A 19,881-nucleotide genomic window follows, 5' to 3' on the forward strand; every position below is an offset into this window, starting at 1 on the left:
GGAGTGGACTTATAAAAGATTTTACTGTCAGAATTTTTAATAATCATTATGAACACATTACTTGCACGTTATTGCTATGTCATTTTAATTCCCAATGCTTATTTTATTTTGCAATGTAGTAGCTGCATTTTGATGATGTCACTTCTGAAAATATTTTCTCCCTTAATATTTATTCTTTTCACTCATAAATTAGATATTTATCAAACCATCACAATTGAGTTGAAATAAATCAACAAATTTCAATAAATTTGCTGTCTTGTATCCGTGCAAGAAAATAAGATGAGACTTAAAAAAAGGGATTGATTTAGCATCAAAGCTTATACTTTTTAACAAAAACACATGTGAACATGTTGTCAAAGTATCAAAATTTATTGTTATCTGAAATTTGACTATGTTACCCAAAAACTACTATTTTCTTGAGTCGCTTCTTACCTTAAGAAATAAGGTAATAATAAAATCTATGACAGTATGGCTGTAGATTAGTAAACACAAAGATCTTAAAAATATTGGTCATTGTATTCATGACGTTCAAGGGCACTATTATTATTGAGCATAATCATCAGTGCTCTTTATCTTAGGGGGAAGCACTGATGTGGAACCAGCAACTGCATTGTTGTGGACCTATTATTTCTGGCCCATCATCATGACCAGACACGACAGTTACAGCGTGCCATGGAGTATGTTGACAAAGGCTTGGAACACACACCTCTGCTTATAGAACTATATGTCCTTAAAGCCAAAATCTACAAGGTATTTAGAATACTCGTTTGTGTGAATGGATTTAGAAGCATTGCCTTCCTTTGTTTCAACCATTCTGTTTATGAAGTTAGCATTATTATGACATCCCGAAATAGCCAATAGACATAAACCATTCGAAAAAAAGTAACCCAGGAAACTTGGAAATAGATTTGCAGCTAATTTTTTTCTTCGTTCTTTTTTGTATACCAGATGACATGACTCTGGAAATGTTACCATCTATCTACCTTGATTCCAGCTGTCCACTCTTCATTGGTCAGGGACGACCAGTAAATGAAAAGAACACAAAATAACCAACTAAACTGCCCACCCCCATTCCTTACTGCCAGGCTGTTGAGTACTCCTTTCCAGTTTTTTTCTCGGCTTAAACTTTGATGGTTGTGTTTTTGGCTACCTGTAAGCTGATTTTACGGTGATACGAAAGAGCCTAACACTGCTAGTAGTGTGGTAGTTTCCTCTCAATCACTTCTTCACGGTCTTCTACCTGTCATGATTGGTCCGGTGGCACAACAGCTAGCACCTGTCACCAATGCAGTGAAGGTTGGCTGTCTTGAGTTTAGCTCTTGTCTTGGGCATGCTGTTCTTCCTCTGTTTGTGGCATGTGTTTACAGGGCTGGCTGTCTCGCTGTGATATGATAGCCTTAGTTGCTGGCTCAGTGTAAAACCCCAATCTTAATTCACTGATTGTTGATTTTAGCGTCTGTGTCAAGTAGAATCTGTTGTGGTCAAAGTAGATACCCCCTAACACACGCATACAAAATAGTGCCAGACAGAAGGAAATTTGTTTTAAGCCGGTTACAGCCAAATAATTCTTAGATCAAAAAAGCCAATGCTTGTTATTGTAGATTATTTATGTCTAAGACTAAACTCCAGAATTTTTTTTAGCTGTAACAACCTATCCTGACAGTTAGGTCTTGAAATAAATATGTTGTGAACTACTTTAAAAAAACTGTTTTGCAGCCACCTAGTTTAAACACAGGAAAACACCATCTCATAACGTTTATATGCTTACCTACCTGATTGGTGACACATGTTCAGAGGACTCCTTTCGTATCACTTGATTCCTGGAACATATCCATATTATGGCTTTAGTTGCTGGCATTGTGTAAAACACAAAGTCTCGAACATGAAATCTCAAGGAGAACGCACAAGTCTGGAGAAATGTAAAAATGATTTCCTTACCTGTTCAAATCTCCACCTAGGCCCAAAGCTGTGTTTGATTGGTACCAGTGGCATCAAGGCTGACCACAGCATGGCTGACACAAGTTGCTCAAAAAATATCGAATCATGATAGCCCAAGCATAGATATGGAAACTATTGTGTTGTTGTCAAATGCACATGAAAACAGTGATGGAATAAGTGTGCATACATTCCCAAAGGATTCGTTGAGAGGACAATGGATCAATTTAGTTTTTGAGTGTACATCTGACTTCACTGCCCTTACACAGTTCTCTGTTGTATGTGAACATCACTTTGCACCTGAATGTTACCTAGTAAAGTAATTGCTGAAGAAGCAAGAGGATTTTAAGGAACTGCGAAAATGTCCTCTAGGTTCCATGCTATACTTTGCATGCTTTTTCTTGTGCAACAACACAGAGTAGCTGCATGAACAGCTGACATCTCGATCAATGTACTTTTGGGATTTTTGAGACAATATTATAACCGTGACCAGTAAGTATGGTGTTAGTAACATGCACATCATAAATGTTGACTAAACATTTTGTTGTACAGAAGCTTGTGACATAGCCTAAGTCATTCTACCTTCTCACAGTCACCCTCCTGCTTGCTTAAAGGCCAAGGTCGCGGTGGGCGTTTTTTCGAAATGGTTTCGCCCATGCGAGGGAAGGTAGGAGTAAACAGTGCTGTACAAGCGGTCAGTTTTCCCTAATTGCTACCCTGGCCCTGAGGCACGGTAGAGATCACAGGGAATAAAATGTCTTTCTCAGCTGAGTACTTGGTGTTGGCATTTAGAAAGTTGAAGTGAAACGGTTTGGAACTGAACATACTGTCAGGGTTAGGATCGAAAATTGAATGTACTCTCCATAAAATAAAGAAAAACAACAAAATAAGGGAGAAAAAGATGAACAGCGGAAATGACACAAGAATTTTAGAACAAAGTAAACATAACAACTGGAAAATAAAATCATAATACTACAGTGTAAAGAAGGTACTGTCGGTTGGCAAGGTGATAGCTTTTGTTTTTGGGAGATTCTTTAGGCATAATCATGATGGACTTTCTGGAAAAGGGAAAAAATATTAATGGACAGTACTGTGCATCAGAATTAACACAACTTGAAATAGTCAAGTTGGAACGCAGAGGGCAGCTCTTCCTCCTGCTAATGCACCAGTTCACTCTGTCAAGCTGGAGTAGCTGAAACAGCCAACTGTGGCTTTGAACTGCTAGTAAGGGTATCCCCCTTACTCACCAGATTTCTGACTTTTATCTGATTCCTAAACTCAAATCCCACCTATGTGGTTGCCAGTTTGGAAGCAATAATGAAGTCACATGCTGTGGAGGAGTTTTTGATGGTCCAGGATGCCACCTTCTTCTATGATGGGATTGCAATACTTGAGCATCGTTGGATCAACTGCATAAATGTCAAAGGGGACTATATAGAAAAATGTGAAAAACCAACTCTTCTGGGGTGAAAGTTGACAACTCTTTTAACGACATTTGTAAACATAGGTGCTGTGTTTGTCCTTGAGAAGTGGACAGCTGGAATCGAGATGGCTAGAGGAAGATATCTCTGTATAGTGATGTCATCTGGTAATTGAAGAAGAATTCTGCTACTAAAAATGGTAATTCGTGTATAATGTGAGTATGGGAAAAAAATGCCAGCTTTAGTGATAATTTGTTGGGAGATTGTTGCATGTGTAACCAAGGCTCAAACTAGAGCCAGTTTTAGTATTGGCGCAGTCTTTTGAAGCAATGCTTATTTGTTGATGTGGGTATTGCAAGTATTTCTACAAAGAACACTTGTGCCCTTTTTGATATAAATGTAATGAGCGTGCTTGTGAGAACTGTGATGAACAGAAGTCACTGCATTGCATTTGTGATGTGCAGCATGCTGGTGACATGGAGGAGGCTGTGCGTATGATGGATGAAGCCCAGTCACTGGATACTGCTGACCGCTACACCAATTCCAAGTGTGCTAAGTACATGTTGCGGGCTGGCCTTATTCAAGAAGCCTGTGACATGTGCTCAAAATTTACAAGGGTTGGTCTTATTTTGTGACTATAGCTGGTGTTTGTTCAGATTTCCTGTTCTTAGTCTATAGATTGTATAAAAATCCTTTTTTGACTTCTTTTAACCAAATGATACGAGAAATGTTTTTGTTGTTGATCTCTTAATATTGATGTGAGAATTCTCTTTGTCTTGATACCCTCATGTTGGTGTAAAAATTGGTGTTTTGCAGGAAGGAGTGTCTGCAGTGGAAAGCCTCAATGAAATGCAGTGTATGTGGTTCCAGACAGAATGTGCGGCAGCTTATCAGCGGCTTGGCAAATGGGGAGAGGCACTGAAAAAATGTCATGAGATAGACCGGGTATGTTGACAAAATTTCAACAACTTGGTTTTCTTGTTTGTTTATTTGATTTGGAGTGCTTTACATGCATATCCAGGCATACTAAAACTATGTTACACAATGACCCATCAGACCTGTGAGCACAGAGTCCTTATACTCCAGCATTTATACAGTCACACATTCTAATAGTATTATGAGTAATAAACTTCGTTTGGATAACACTTTACCTCACCATTAAAGACAGGTTCACTATATTACACAAAAAACCCATAGCATTCATATACATAAACTGATGGCTGGTCTTAACTCATTTGGTATAGCTAAAAGGCAACCCAATGAGTCAAAGGCAGAACGTCTCCGGACCGTAAGAAGAGAATAGTTTCACCCATGCAAAGGAAGGTAGGAGTACAATCTAGTGATCAGTCATCTCCAATTACCACCCAGACAATAGGCAGGGCAGAGAACACAGGCACTGCCGACTAGCCTAGCAATAAAACGTCTTTCTCACCCAACCAGAGTACTTGCTGTAAGGTCTGAGGGGTGAAACAAAACAGCTTCTATCTGAACATACTGTCATGGTTAGGACTGAATGTATTCTCAAAAAATAAATATATAAAGGAGAGAAGGATAAACAGTTTTGCATCACTTTATCTTTCGTTGCTCATAAGCAGGGATATCAATATTTAACATTTCAGTTCATTCTCCTGATGACCGTCAGTTGAGAGCAAAGCTGGGCGGGGATAAGGCTATGCAATTTTCAATTCACCAGTAAACATGATCCCTGACATAATTTATTTTACAGAAAAATGACATATAGAGTAAATGGTTCTACAGGAACAGTATGTTTTAAAAACTACTTAATTTTCTCAACACACATCCTTCACAAAAAAATATAGAGCTCAAACTGTCATAATAGAGCTGTCAGTTGTGTTGTGTTGTGTTTTGTGTTGGGGAGGTAGTCATAATAGAGATGAAATTATATGAAGTATATCCATACAAAAAATGTTGGGGTTGTAATAGGTACTGTACTTTCATGGCAATTAACACATCCATCCCACAAATGTATAACTCATTCGATACAGAGGGGATCAACGAGGTCACATTCCCCTCGTACGCATGGAAATTCACCAATTTCAAAAAAATCATAAAAAAGTAACTGTAAGAGATAGAAAAAAAAGTCAACTAATAATAAGAAATCAAACTGCGCGAAACAAAAATATTTACATTTGAATCCTGCATGAACAGTCACTTATTAGGTAATCCAAAGCAAATTAGGTAGGTGTAATTGAATTAAAAAAAATTTCACACAGGGTTGCACAGGATATATCCTGCTAGCACAAGTTACACCTCCAGGAATCACACTTTCATAATCACATATAAACTTGAATAAACATTGTTCTTGTCCAAAAAAAAAAGTCAGATTGTTGCATTTAATATTATTATCGGTTCGCTATGAAGGTACAGAGACGCGCGAAAACAAATCACTACAGAGCACCGGGTGCCCGCGAAGCAAATTTTCACTAGTGTTTTAAAAAATTATATCTGTTAAACTACAAAAAAGATAAATATATGTGATACGCCATTTAAAAGAGCATTTTAAAAACATTTGCGTGGTGTTAATTTCAAGAATTATAGGTTCTGATTTCTTGTAGTAAGCTCACATCAAATATAGTAACTGTATTCACAACCCGAGCGGAAGGCCACATGTCAGAAATTAAGAAGAAAACTTTTTTTACATAATATATACAAGCATAAAGTACCAAACAAGATCATATTTTATTAGAATATTGATTAGAATTTAAATATTACTTACTGTTTTTTCTTCATTTTCTGTTGTTTGAGTACAAATCCACGTCACATCAAGTGACCCCCAAACAAACTATACAGTGGTATAAAACACGAGGAAACACATGATTGGTTGAATTGTTCAGCCTTTAAAGGGAAGTAATCGTTGGAGGAACAAGTCCTAAAGGTTCCCGGGTTTTCTCCTTATTTATTCGTTCATTTACACACAGGGTTACAAATTAAAAAATACAACAATGCATCCACAGCAAGGGGACGTTACGGGCGCACTGTACAGAAGCCGTTTCAACGAAAGCCAGCTGTCGTTACGGATTCATTGTGTTAATTAAACTTCCATTTGCGTGAAACGTCTTACTATATCCAAGAGTAGCACAGACAATACAAAAGAAAGTTTCCCCAATGAAGAAGAGATGCTCCTGTGGCTAACTGTCCTTGTCATCTTAGCGAGTGCTCTCTGCCCCACAAAACTTTAGCGGGCATAGTTTCTACCTCCCACAGGCAGCTTGTCTCAACAACCTGTGTTTCCTCAGGAAGTGATCAACTGGCCACCTGTTTACCATTTATTAAGTACATTCATCCTCTAGAAGCTTTCAACAACCCTCACAGCCGCACATTAATCCTCATTTTCATATGTAGCAAAAAATGCCCACAGTCAACAGGCTGTTGCTAATCCTATCAGTGTGTTGTAACCTTAACAACTCTAGGACCTAAGAATGTATTGCAGGAACTTGAAATTGATGAAAAGTTTCATTAAAACATTTACAATTATTTTGCATCTGATAGTCATCTTGAAACTGGTGTTATTATGAACCTCTGATACTTGACAATTTGTCTTAAAGTTGTATCTTTGACAATGTCTAGCATTTTACGGAGATCATAGAAGACCAATTTGACTTCCACACTTACTGCATGCGCAAGATGACCCTGAGAGCATATGTCAGTTTGCTCCGGCTGGAGGACCAGCTACGCAGCCATCACTTCTACTTCAAAGCTGCAAGGATAGCAATACAGGTAACTGAATCTAGAGACCAGTCATGTTATAACAGAATAGCTTCTGCAACACAAAACAACCCAGTGAGAAAAGTGGAGACCAGTAATGTTATAATAGAGAACAGTTATTGCAGCAACACAAGTAGCTGCTGAGTGGATAGGGGACAAATGAGAATTCGGTGGAGCACTTAGCAAGTAGCAAAAATGGGGTAGGGGGAGGAGAGAGAATAGGCATGTGTGCCTTGAGTTCTTGTTCAGCAAAACCTACCATCTTGGGCCCCTTGCCCAACAGACACCTCTCGTGGGCAGATACTTGCAAAATAGAGATTTTAGGGACAGTGTCCCTTTACCTATCTTGAACAGTTTTTGTTGTAGCTCTGCAGGTGGTTTTGTGGGGCAAATTCTATGGACCTAGCAGTTAGCAGACGATGATACCACTGGTTTCCATCCTCTGCCTCTCCCATCAAATCTTAGCTCATATTTATAGATTGACATCCTACATATGACAAGAACTGTGCGAAGGCAATTGTTGTACAACCCTCATCTCTCCACAGCCATAACTGTTGTTCCTGGCTTCCTACCTATCATGTAGTGATGGTGAAATAGTGGGTATCGTTATATTACATATTTTACCTTATTCAAGAGAGCCTGTATTAAATAGTTGTGTTTTTGTCCAGATTTATCTTCATCTGCATGATCACCCTTTAGCAGACAGTGAACAAGAAAATAATATGGACACAGGTATTTACTTTAAAATTATTTTTACATGTCTTTTAGTTAAACGCTTAACATCGTTCTGTAGCTCTGTAGTCTTGAAGCAAAGTGAAGTTTGTGGGGATATACAAGCCAACATGTACGTATTTGCTTTAATGTAAAAATCAAATAACTTCTTGCGCAGAAGTCAAGGATTTCAGATGAGAGGATGTTATAGTAGCAGCTAAGCAAGGTGTGAGGAATGCAGAAAAGCACACCTAAATTATCGACCCAGTCGTTAAGGCCTATTCCCACGCTGCAGTGTTCTTGTACAAAAAACCTGCGCCTAGGCAGCTTAGCGCCATCGTCCTATTCCCACGTAGCTAGGCCACACAAGTGTCTTGCGAGCTGACGTCATCCACGCAGCGCATTATGGGTAGTCAACAATATGGCAGGCAACATCGACGACGAGATACTTTTGGAAGCAACTGTGGCTACGATAGTGATATTGCATAATGTAGCGGAGAGAGAAGAAAGAAAAAGATATGTGGGTGAGGGAGTGGGGAATGCGAAGGAGTCGCTTAGGAGCATATTTGTGTCTTCTAATTCACGAGAGTACGTGCAGACGCTTTTTGCGAATGTCATCTTCCACTCTTAAATTGTTACCTGTTATACCATTGCCCACATCACGAGCGATTTCCCTGAAGGCATTCTAGCCTTTCATCTGTTCATGTAATCGGGCTGTGCATTGTCGAACAGACACGGATAATTCTCCCAAAGAGAAGTCATGAGCACACAGCTCTTCTCCGACCACATCGCCATTATTTACAATGTGGAGGTAAGACGGAGCCTACTGTGTTCAAGCATTCCGATTGGCTACAGCCCTACTATGTAGGTCGGCCTAGCGAGAAATAGAAACACGCGCTACATCTCAAAACCTAGCGAGAAGGCCTTTCTGCACAACTCACTAAGGCCTTGGGGGGGCTGCTAACCCTGCTAAGTGTCCAACATTGCAGCGTGGGAATAGGCCTTTAGCCTTCAAGACCAAAGTTCCACCTTGAGGCAGAGATGAATGGTTGTATCAGAGGAACGAAAGAGAGGAACAGGTGTGGTGCCATCTACCTTAGTGGTTATTTTTTTATTAATTGCTTTCGCTTCTCTACAGGCAGCGAAAATTTAGCTTTTTATACAGCTGGGGAGCTCTGGTACACTGACCCCTAATAAAAACTTGTGAAATCCTTGTGAGCCTACCCTTCCCTTAGGAAGAGGAGGTAATTCCATGGCAGTCATGGGCTTTTTTTTTTTTTTTTTGTAAAGTAATCTGCTACTCATGTGGAATGTCTGTAATCACTGCAGTTGTAGAGAGCTTGATCAAGAAGTTTGTTTTTAACTGCACTTATGACTCATTTCATGATTCAGTTGTTGGGTTTTTTTTTTTTTTTTTTTTTTTGCAACAGAAAACTTGACCCCTAGTGAGCTGAAGAAGATGAAGCGGAAACAGCGTAAGGCCCAGAAAAAAGCTGAAGTGGAGCAGCAGAAGCAACGAGCGGAGCTGGAACGTAGGGAACAGGGTAAAACTAAGGCCACTGATGGGGAGCTGGATGGGCCCAAGGAGGAGGAACTTATACCAGACAAACTGGCTAGGGTTGGTGCACCCTTGACAGCGCTTTTTTTTTGTTAATGATCGTTGGTGTGAAATACTGTCACAATGGGGGTAATGTGCTGGCTATGACAGATAAATCTATAGTAAAAAATCTTATACGGATGCAGAAGACAAATGTCGAATGGTAAGTTTAAAAACCAGCAATGTGTATTTTTTTGCAGACAGAGGAACCTCTAGAACAAGCAATAAAATTCTTGCGACCACTGCAGAATCTGCTGCCAGAGTGTGTGGAAACTCACACCGTGGCATATAAGATCTACTCTAGAAAAGGTAGTGATTTTGTAATGATTGTGATTGTTCTTAATCAAGGTCAGGAAAATGTTCTTTCACTGGGAGTCATAAGGAGCTAATGATAACCAAAACCTTTTTTCTTTCATTGCATAGGGTATGTGAATTTTTCTTCCAGCATATAATGTTTGTGTGTAATTTTTTTTCTTCAAATTTATAGTGTAGTGGGTGATTTTTTTTTGTCTGTTTATTTTTTTTTTAATAGAAACTTTATCTACCTGTGCCTCTGAAGTAAGGTTATGTAATTTTTTGGCAAACAACAATAAAATAGATGACAGCTATTTTGCATATATTAGCTTCATAAAAAAATCAGCCATTAAAATAATGTGACCACCACTAAATGATTTTTGATATTTTTATTTATAAAGTTGTGCATTAAAAAAATATCTTTTCCATCAATTGTCATATATTAGAATGTCTGCAGTAAGACCTTCCACACTTTGATGTGACAAAAAATTGTGTAAGGACATATTTTGCTGTATTTACATCTTCTGTGTGACAGCTACCTCTTCAACACATTTTATAACCGACAGTTTGTGCTCTAATATGATTTTTGTGTGTGCATAAGTCATGTATTAAAAATATTAAGTACATTTTAAAATGAACTTCTGGTTGAAAGTTTATCCTATATTCTGCAGAAAAAGTACATCTAGTGGTCATTTATTCTGTAGTTTATAGGTTGGTATAGGTGCATGTGAAGACGTTTAGTTAATGTAGAACAGGTGTCACTGCTGGGGTTGTTTAATCTGGACCTGGGTGGATTAGACTATCAGTGTGGTTTTATGTGCGATGATGATATGATCATAAGCAGACTGGTCGATTTTCCTTGTTAAGACCCTTGGTTTTGATTTTGGTGGATTTTAGCAAGTTTTAATAGGGAGGTTTTAGTTACTTGAAGAGGGAAAGGGGCTGAATAGTTTTTAATGCAATTTTGTTTGTTTGTAGGCAAGTTGTTACTTATGCTGCAATCTATAAAGCGTGGGATTGCTGCTGACCCTAATGATCCACAGCTACACACTTGCCTCATTCGCTTTTATATGCATGGTGAGTAACTGTTTAAGTTTGTTCAAAAAGTTTTCCTTTTTTTCAAAGATTTATCTTAAAATTACATCTTTATTTCCTTTTTGTCATCCTCTGCCCCTGTTGACTGTAGCAGTATAATGGTCACGTAGTCTGGACACAGTCTGCACACACTTCAGGTTTCAGTTCAAGCATGTGCCTAGAGAACAATTAGAGAACAATCTGATGTGAATATTTGTTGAGAAGAGCAAGTGTCCGAAATATGAAGACTAGAATATTTCCTTAGAGAATAGTACCTAAGGCCTGAATCTTCATTTGAAAGGTTATTATAAACGAATGTCTTTTCATATATTTGAGAATAGACAACTATCAGAACACTGACATTCATTGATTATTTAACTCTTCCCTATGGATAAAGTGCAAAGTGACTCATGGCTTAGGAGTGGAGTTGGAACTTTAAGTTTACGACATGTAAGAATGGTTCAACCCAAGAAAGGAGACCAACACACATGGTGCTGGCTACCCTAGTACTGTTGTAGAGACTGGTGCTGTTAGCACTTTTATGAAGGTGTCATTTGAATGATTTGCTTGGTGTGGATGTAACTTGTTATGCTTGCTGTAGCGGTACATACCATATCTATGACAACCTTGTGTTTGGGCAAACATTTAGTCTCCAATGTGTTACAGTCAAAGGCCAGGCTGAGCTGCCTGCACCAGTCCAGACTGTGATAGAGCAAGAGATGGGGAAGATCTATGGAAGCAAAGACCCAAAGACATTGAATGAAGAATTTCTGTCTACCAATAGCTGCTCCCTACAACATTTGTTAGCAGGTGAGTTGATGCAAGTAGTGAGACTTTGTGATTATATACAGCAATTTACCCCCCCCCCCCAAAAAAAAAAAAAATTATTTATTTTACCAACAAAGTAACATTGCCATCGCTTAACACGTACAAATGTAATGAATGACACTGCTGCTGTCACTCTCACACCTGGATATCTGCAGGCCTCCTTGTCACCACACACCACACCCTTCAACATGTTGCGAATGCTGCTGGCCACCTGGCTTCAGACTTAAAAGACATGTCCCCACTCTTCTCCTCCTTCACCCACTAGCTTCAATCACTGATTCTATCACTTACAAAGTGGACTGTGCCCGTCTTTGCTGTAAATGTCTCCTTACTTCGTTGTGCTCGTTATCACGGTTCTTCCTGCCTCACCATCTAGACTTCTTGTCTCTCGCGCTCACCTTGGTGGCAGTCACAGAAACACAAGGGACCCCAAAATATCATGGTTGATATCCTTTTTGTTACATTAATCCTTGTTTTATTTGCAACTACAATCATTAAATTTGAATTAAAGGTTTTATTTCCAACTATCATATTTTATATTGTGGATTGTGCTGAAGACAAAACTAAAAGTTGTTTCTAAGGACTTGATTACTTTCCATTGAAAGTCATTTTGTGACGATGGTACCCTTGGAAAATTCCATTTGAGTACCTAAGGCTTGGTGTGCTTTCTCTATACAGCTCATCTTACTGTCACTCACCAATCAAACTGACTTTTACCATGCATCAAAGGTTTTTTTTTGACCATGTGGTTAAGGTTTACCAATAATCCTTAAGCCGCCAGTCTTGTTTGTCTGAACTAAGAGCAACCTACTGTTGCAAACTGTGAAGCTGTCATAGTTACAATTACTTGTAAAATATTGCAGGCTAGCAAAGTTGTGAACATTATCAAAACGATAAAACCTAAAGCTGTACAAAGTTAGGTATCTGTGCTCCTAAACCTACTTTTTATTGTATTTTCACACACTTTACATTTAAAAAACAAATATTGCCGCTACCTACCACATGCTTTGTTTAGCAGCAGATACACTCTGAGTGCACATTTCCCACTTTATGCTCTGCTTGCTTTGTCCTGATGGCCAATGTCTATGTTGGGCCCTTTGCTTCTCCACCATGCAGTCTTTTTAACTGCTTTCAAGTGGCAGCTATAGACCTCTTTGAAATGGCTTTGACAATACCAGCTGTGTAAATAGTTCAATCCTGGGGGAAATTTGGGTACTGTCGGAAATCTGGAGTGGTGAAATCTGTTTTTACTTCTGAGCAGAATGTGAGCTGTTGTTTATATGTTGTGACAGTATTTGTTATGCATAAGAACTACGGTATTAGAGATTTTGTGTTTTTCTGATGTTTGTATAAAGTGTGTAGAACGGTAAGTTGTTGGAGCACTATTGTTGTGTTCACAGAATGTTTTGTTCAGTGATGTTGTTTGCATTGAGTATTTGGAACAGCGATGTTATTTTCAGGAGCACAAATGATGTATTTACTTGATAAGTCAACTCAGGAGAAAGCCATTTCCTTGGCAACCACACTTTCCTCTGAAATACAAGGCATAAGTCTCAAGGTAAGCTCATGCTATGCTTACGTTGTACATTCCAGATATAGAGTGAGCTGCTCTTACCACATGTAGTCATGCTGTGCTCACACCTTTCAGTAGGGATGCTTAAGCCTTGTTGACCTTAAAAATCTTTACTTTTGAACTATAGGCTATTTTGAATAGTCATGCACATGTTAAAAGGTAGGGCTGTGGGCATGTCTTTAGCAGTTTGCTTTTATTGTTGCCAGACCTGCTGCCATGTGCTGGAGAGCTTAAAATCTGGAGACTTTGGTTGTTGTGACAAGACTGTGCAGGAATACCAGATGAAGTGTCACAGCCTCTTCCCTTGTGCAGCTGTCTTCATGAACCCTTCACCCAAGGTTGTAGGAGACTGTGCCATCCTGACAAACGGCTCAGTGTCCTAAGTTTCTATGAGCAAGCAGTTTGTGTGGACTGGTCCACATGACTATTGGCCGGCAGTGAACTGACTGGTTCTGTGTGTGTGTGAAGACAAGTCCAGCACTCAACACGCTGGCCACTGACTAACCTGTGGTTGCTGAAGCTGTCTTCTTTCTTGGGTACAACCAAGGGGCATAACCCTGCACACGAGGCAGCCGCAGGCCACCAGATAAGCATGCTACACATGTGGATGCAAGAGGCAGTAACTAGGAAGCTGCAGGAAGAGTTCTATAACCTGATCCAAGCAGCTGTCTCAGGACAGATGTTTGACAGCTGTTTGCCTTTGCTCATCAGGCCTGGCTTTAGACATGAGCTCCATGCATAACTTATTTTACCAGATCCCTGTGGACGTTACATACCATTTTGTCCTGCCTTCTATTCTGAGAGTTTTGTGATGGCTGTACCACACTGTAATCTCACTTAGAGCTTTGTGATGGCAGTACTGTGCTGTAGTCTCATTGATGACTGGCTGGCAACACCTGGCCCTCCCGTTTGTCTCATTTTGATTGGGTAGAATACTCTCAGGATTTTGAAGCATTCTGGTTATTCTGCATTGGCTATGACAGCACTAGGGTCACAAGCATCAAGTCAAGCAGATTGGTAGTGACAACCCAATGTGAATCATACCATAACAACCACGCCATAACTACGTCCACAGCAAAAGCCAGGTGGGCATGTTGTAACAAAAGCCATGCCATTAACTATGTCTTCTGCAGTGCTTAGAGTGCAGTTGAGGGAAGACTGCGCAGCCAAGGACTTATGGGGTCTGGGTGTGAAAGTGGCTGATTCTTTCAGCACCAAATGAGATGGTTTTGGGGGCGGGGGGGAGTGTGCAAGTACAGATTAACATGCATGAGCTGTTGGAGTCCACAGCACATTCAAAGAAATAAGTACCATAAAAAGCATGGTCTTCTTAACATTAGGTGTACACTATGTGTATATGATGTCAGCATGACTAATATATGATTTTATTGTGTGAAGAGTTTCAAGAGTAAATAATGTATAGTTTGTGTTACGGTGGCTTGTCAGCGGGAAGCCTGTGATTGTAGCAGCATTAGAATACTGCTGCTAGTGGCACTGCAGTCATGTCAGCAGCAAGTTAAGTGTCATTAATTCAGAGCTTCTTAAGGTGGGTGGGTAACTTGTGATCAGTCCCCTCGGATAGCAAGTGGAAATTAAATTCCAGGTCTGTGTTTTCCACATTTTGTGACTTGAGTAGCAAGATAGATCCGAGGATGCTACTTATGAAAGGAACATAAATGATCACACAAGATAGCCAGTGAGCCACGTGCATGTCTGAAAGATCTAACATCACTCCCAGAACGCATATTCACAGTGACCTCCTGACAGGGCAGCACAAGACTCTCACCATGAATAATGAGAGACCTTGTACTTGTGAGAGTAATTACAAATTCTCCAAGCATTTTGTTTGGCCATAAGCAGTTGATGAGGAGCAGTGGATTTTGGTTTTGTTTTAAGCTTCCAATTCTTTCATCTGTTCCTGAAGCAGATGCTAATTTAAGATGTAATTTAAGGCTAGACAAGTGGAGTTTCATGCCTCGAACTGGGCCATCTGATGGTGCAATAGTTAGTGCTTGCCACCAGTACAGTGAGGGTTGGGTGTCCTAGGTTCAGCTCTTGTCTTGGGCACACTGTTACATCTGTGCATGTGGCATCTGTTTACAGGGCTGACCGCTTTGCCATGATGTAACCTTAGTTGCTGACTCAGCATAAAACATTCCCCACTCCCAAACCTACTTAAATAATTTTAGTTTCTAACTGTGACAAAATAAAATAAGGCAGGTGATTGGGTGACCCATTACTGTAATGTCACTGTAAATGTCATAAAAAGGATCAGTATTGTCTGAGTTTGAATCTGTGACATCTTTGAATGGAGAGTTTTGATAAAATGAATGACAATCGCCTTTGGAGGTAATAATGAAACTCACCTCTGGGAATTATTCTTACACACAATTTTGATTTCTTTAAAAGGAACCCAGTCTCTAAAGGCTTTAACCCAGTCTGAAGGCTTTAACACTTTTTTTAAATGGAGTGAGGGTAGTCTTTGCTACTGGGTAGAAGTAAATTCACACGAACTGTTCAGCTCCACTCCATCAAAAGAATGTTCTGTAGCTTTATCCTCCCCTCAGCCTCATCCATCAATTTTTGTGATTAAAGGTAATGGACAGTGTCCACAGTCCTGGTATTGTTTTCTGTCTTTACATGCAGCACTACTGTTTGCCCTTGTGCAGTCAAGATTATAAGTGTTTGCTTTAGTCCATCAAACAACTCTGCAGGATGAAAGGATAAAGCTGAAAATAGTTCTCCATGCATGTTGGGAACTACTGCTATCAAAACCTTAATAAGGCCATTCACTTTAGTCCACATTTTGGCCTGTTGAGCTTGACCTACATACCAATATTTAAGAGCCATGTGGAACTTGAAGGCAAACACTGCACCAGCAGAGCCAAGAATGATGTGCTAGTGTGACTGCAGATAACTTGTGGCTGGAGTACTTGTGTTGTCTTATCTCAGTGTACATGAGAGAGATCAGTGTGCACACTAATTGTTCTGATGGCATATGAACAATGTTTTTGATAAGAGATTTGCTGTATATTTGTTGTTGATTGTATCTTTTCTGCTTGTTGAGAACGACACAGAGAATGTGTAAGAAGCCCCATTCAGCTCTTTCTATAAGTATAAGTAGTTTATTCTACTATTTTACTTATGCCCATTCAGCTCTTTGTAGCTACACAGTGAAACAGAAAAGCAATCATTACAAGAAACAATAGTAACTGTCACATACATTCGTGTAGTCACCTAATCTCTATACTTGAAAAAGAAAGTTGCAAAGTCTCTGTGAATCTGCTGGTACTATCATATGATGTGAAATATTTACCCCAGTGCCAATGTCCCTCACAGTGGACACATCCCAAAGTGCTGTTCTTTTTGGGTTTTTAGATTATAGGGAAAAGTATAATCTTTAAGTCAGTCCTCTTCATGGTTCAAAGATATGGACAATAGTGGCTGGATGTTTCAGACCTAAGCGTAAAGTTGGCAAGTATTGACAGTCAGACCCACAAACATCTAGACAAACTGTTGGGCAGATGTGTTGATCTTTTTTTGTGTATATTTCACTTTTCATACCTATATTGTGGAAGACCAGAAGGTGGGCCAGAAGTACCAACAAGACATTCCCAAAAGGCCTAGTGGGTTACAGGCAGACCTTTAATACCAGCCCAACATGTTCAGCAGTGTAATTTCCTTTTGTCCAATTGTCCAAAATCCAAAACACTCAGATTTACCCCTGTACAACTGAAGTGTGCTTTATTGTGAATAAATCGTTTTTTATGAATTCTCTTCATTGATATTTGTACAATAGGAGAAAATGGTGAAATGACATTTTGTTAGGTGTTCTACTGGCATTGCGGTGAGAATTTTGCTAGTTTGTAGAAGTCATAATCACATACAGTGCATGAACATCAGAAATCAACTGTTCCCCAGACCTTTCTAAATCCATCTGAAAAAGGGGGGATAAATCCAATGGCATTTTGAAAAACAGCTATCATGCAACAGGTGTAACAGGTGTCACCTTCCTTTGCTGTATTGGCTTTTGCGGTAACGGAGTGTTTTAGTAGGAAATTGTGTATAACTATAGTAGCAGGATAGAGTTATGCACAGACAACTGAATGAGTTGGATTTTTTTTTTAATCTTAATTTCGTTCAGACTCAGTGGTTTGAGGCTGACGTGGGCATGTGCCAGATTACTTCCCGTGACTACCCAGCAGAGAAGGCAAGAGATAGTATAAACATCTTCCACATTAAAACTGCATTGACGTTGTGGTCCCCATGGCTGGTAGGCTATAGTCTTTTGTCTTGGCCTATGTGTTGCGAAACGTTATTCGTCCCGGTTTTTTTTTTCCCTCTGTAATAGCCTCGTATTCTGATGCCCCAAAATTTACACCATTAAACTTGTGCAAAGCAAGGCATACCTCCTGCTCACATTATCAGGGCAAAATTTACAGCACAAAGAAATGTTTGAGAAACACCAGGTCACACTTACTGGTGAATCAAAATCTTTCGTGCACCTGGAACTACATCTGTCGACCAATGTGCTTAATGTGACTGAGCAATGTCGGAGAAATACTGTAGGACATTCTCTATGGTGAACTCCAGGCCCAGCTGGCTGTCAGGATAGCATTTCTTCATAAGTTCGTCGTAGTGTTTATACTGATTGATGAAGACATCCTGCATTTCGTGCCACACCACCTACCACAGAGGCCAGAAAATTTTTTAGATAAAGCATGTCGCACAAAAACATTAGACTGCATTTCTTTTTTAACAGGAAATGGCTAAAAATAAAAACTAAAGGACCAAACTTCTACCTTGTTGCGGGGAAAGACTAGTTGAGCTAATGAGGGAAACAGAATGCTGCTTCTGACCCTACAACAACCCTTGCACACACTGAATCATTCGTTCATGCTGGATGGTGGAAGCAAGGCCATTAATCTACTTCTTAACTGGAGAAATATAAAGGACCAAATCTGGAAAATATTTTACCTGGTATAAAAAAATTTCATCAGATATTTGTTTAAGAAGTACCTTAAATGAACTTGAACACAGTTATGTAGTAGTTAAAGTAGCAGATCACTTGGCTGTTGCTCCAAGTTAAACCAAGATAAAGTGACAACAGCAAAGCAGGGAAAAATTTTCTTGCTTGCATAAAAAAATGGAAACAATGCATGAGCTTGCCCAGATATGAAGATAAACATGCAGTGGAAAGAAAGGTGAGGAATAACTTTTGAATATTAGGACATCAGAAAGAAAATGAGTGACAATTACCACAATTTTACCAATCTAGCAGCTTCAAGATACTGGACTCGAGGAAGAAAACAGACCTAATGTCAATAATAGTTATCTTTGTCATAGGTTAATTAATAGCTGTGAATATTGGAACACATACTTTTGTGCAACTACTCCAATAAATCGTTTTGCTTTGTGTCCCTATGAAATGAGTTAAGACCTTAATTATGACCCACATTTTTCACAGATGTATTTTTGATATAGAAAGGTTATCTTCATTGCAACTATATCCTCAACATGACATGTCGACAGCTTGCACTCTACTGCAACCTTTAGGCAGAAGTCACGTGAAAAAAAAATTTTTTTAATCGGACTGCTTGTAACCTGCCATTTACCCTATATTACAATTTTCTGCAGATATCACATAAAATAATTTAAGTTTATTTTGTGAAAGAAACTGCCTGTTCATGGAGGTCACTGGTCATAGCGACCCAAACCATATTGCTCCAGTCACATCTACCACTGGCCTGGGTCAAATCAACCCAACACCGAAAGTCGAATTCACCCAAGATCTCTGATGATAGGAGTAGCCATTAATGTCAAATGTTACAAAAGATCCTTGCATTGTTCAAGTAAGGTAATCCACCATTTTACTAAAAATAATCACTTGGCAAAACGCATTCAGAGAACAAATCAAACAATTGTGCACAAAGTAATTTTCTCTTAAATCAATTTTTGAAACAGAAAAGCCATATTCTTTAGTTTGGATGGTTTTATTAAATGTATATGCAGACATGAAACATGAAACAGGTGTTACTGCTTGAGCATTTATTTTATCCTGGTCCTGTGTTGATCTACATTGAGTAGGGACAGCATGGTCTTAGTGGGATGGTATGGTTATGATGAGGTTGATTCGACTCAGGTGGGAAGTCATTCCAAAGTCAAAGATCATTTTCTTTGTCTATGTGGCATAGTTAGGGAAATGTTCATCACAATGTCAGGAAAAGAGCCACTGAACACATTCACTAGCATACAAGAGTGACAGCACATTTTATAGGAAAGTTCCATTGTGCTTCATACTATGTATTAACAGTAGTGGGGACAAGCAGCAGCCTTGCGAGAACCCCTACAGGTGACTGAACATTAGAAAATAAAACAGATGGTAGCAGTGGAGATGTATGCTTGTCATTAAGGTTGAATTTCTTTAGTCAAGGAGACTAAACTTTTCTTACCTGCAGCAGGTTCTCCTCCTCACATAGCTGCTTCTCCACCTTCTTGTACAAGTGCTCTAGTGTCTTCTTTACCTGTCACAAACATTCACTTCAGATTAATAGGCAATGTCGACATATGCTAGTTAAGTCTGCCACACACAATCTAACCCATGTAACTATTGTCTGACAATACAGCTACCACACTACATCAGACATACACAGCCTTTGCACCATGCAAATGCAACTCTACACCAAATAAGCACCCTTTACAACAAACACTCATATTAACCA

At 39.3% G+C, this 19,881-nt stretch overlaps 2 protein-coding genes across 3 annotated transcripts in view; one reads left to right on the forward strand and one right to left on the reverse strand.

Annotated features, from left to right (window-relative positions):
• Positions 1-16,931, forward strand: part of LOC112560614 (N-alpha-acetyltransferase 15, NatA auxiliary subunit-like) — a 29,288-nt gene extending 12,357 nt beyond the window's left edge. The window contains 12 exon segments of the mRNA XM_025232549.1: positions 579-626; positions 629-750; positions 3,821-3,973; positions 4,173-4,301; positions 6,945-7,094; positions 7,751-7,814; positions 9,224-9,411; positions 9,591-9,699; positions 10,663-10,761; positions 11,425-11,568; positions 13,047-13,144; positions 13,366-16,931. Coding sequence (XP_025088334.1) covers positions 579-626; positions 629-750; positions 3,821-3,973; positions 4,173-4,301; positions 6,945-7,094; positions 7,751-7,814; positions 9,224-9,411; positions 9,591-9,699; positions 10,663-10,761; positions 11,425-11,568; positions 13,047-13,144; positions 13,366-13,542 — 1,481 coding nt within the window. The 3' untranslated portion in view covers positions 13,543-16,931.
• Positions 16,932-17,270: 339 nt separating this feature from the next.
• LOC112560615 (exocyst complex component 1-like) overlaps positions 17,271-19,881 on the reverse strand; it is a 34,669-nt gene continuing 32,058 nt past the window's right edge. For both annotated transcript variants that reach the window (XM_025232552.1, XM_025232550.1), the window contains 2 exons: positions 19,612-19,683; positions 17,271-17,845 (listed from right to left, as the gene is read on the reverse strand). In XM_025232552.1, coding sequence (XP_025088337.1) covers positions 17,693-17,845; positions 19,612-19,683 — 225 coding nt within the window. In that variant the 3' untranslated portion in view covers positions 17,271-17,692. The remainder of the gene's footprint in view (positions 17,846-19,611; positions 19,684-19,881) is intronic.

Source organism: Pomacea canaliculata, linkage group LG3 (assembly GCF_003073045.1).
Source record: "Pomacea canaliculata isolate SZHN2017 linkage group LG3, ASM307304v1, whole genome shotgun sequence".
Taxonomy (NCBI): Eukaryota; Metazoa; Mollusca; class Gastropoda; order Architaenioglossa; family Ampullariidae; genus Pomacea; species Pomacea canaliculata.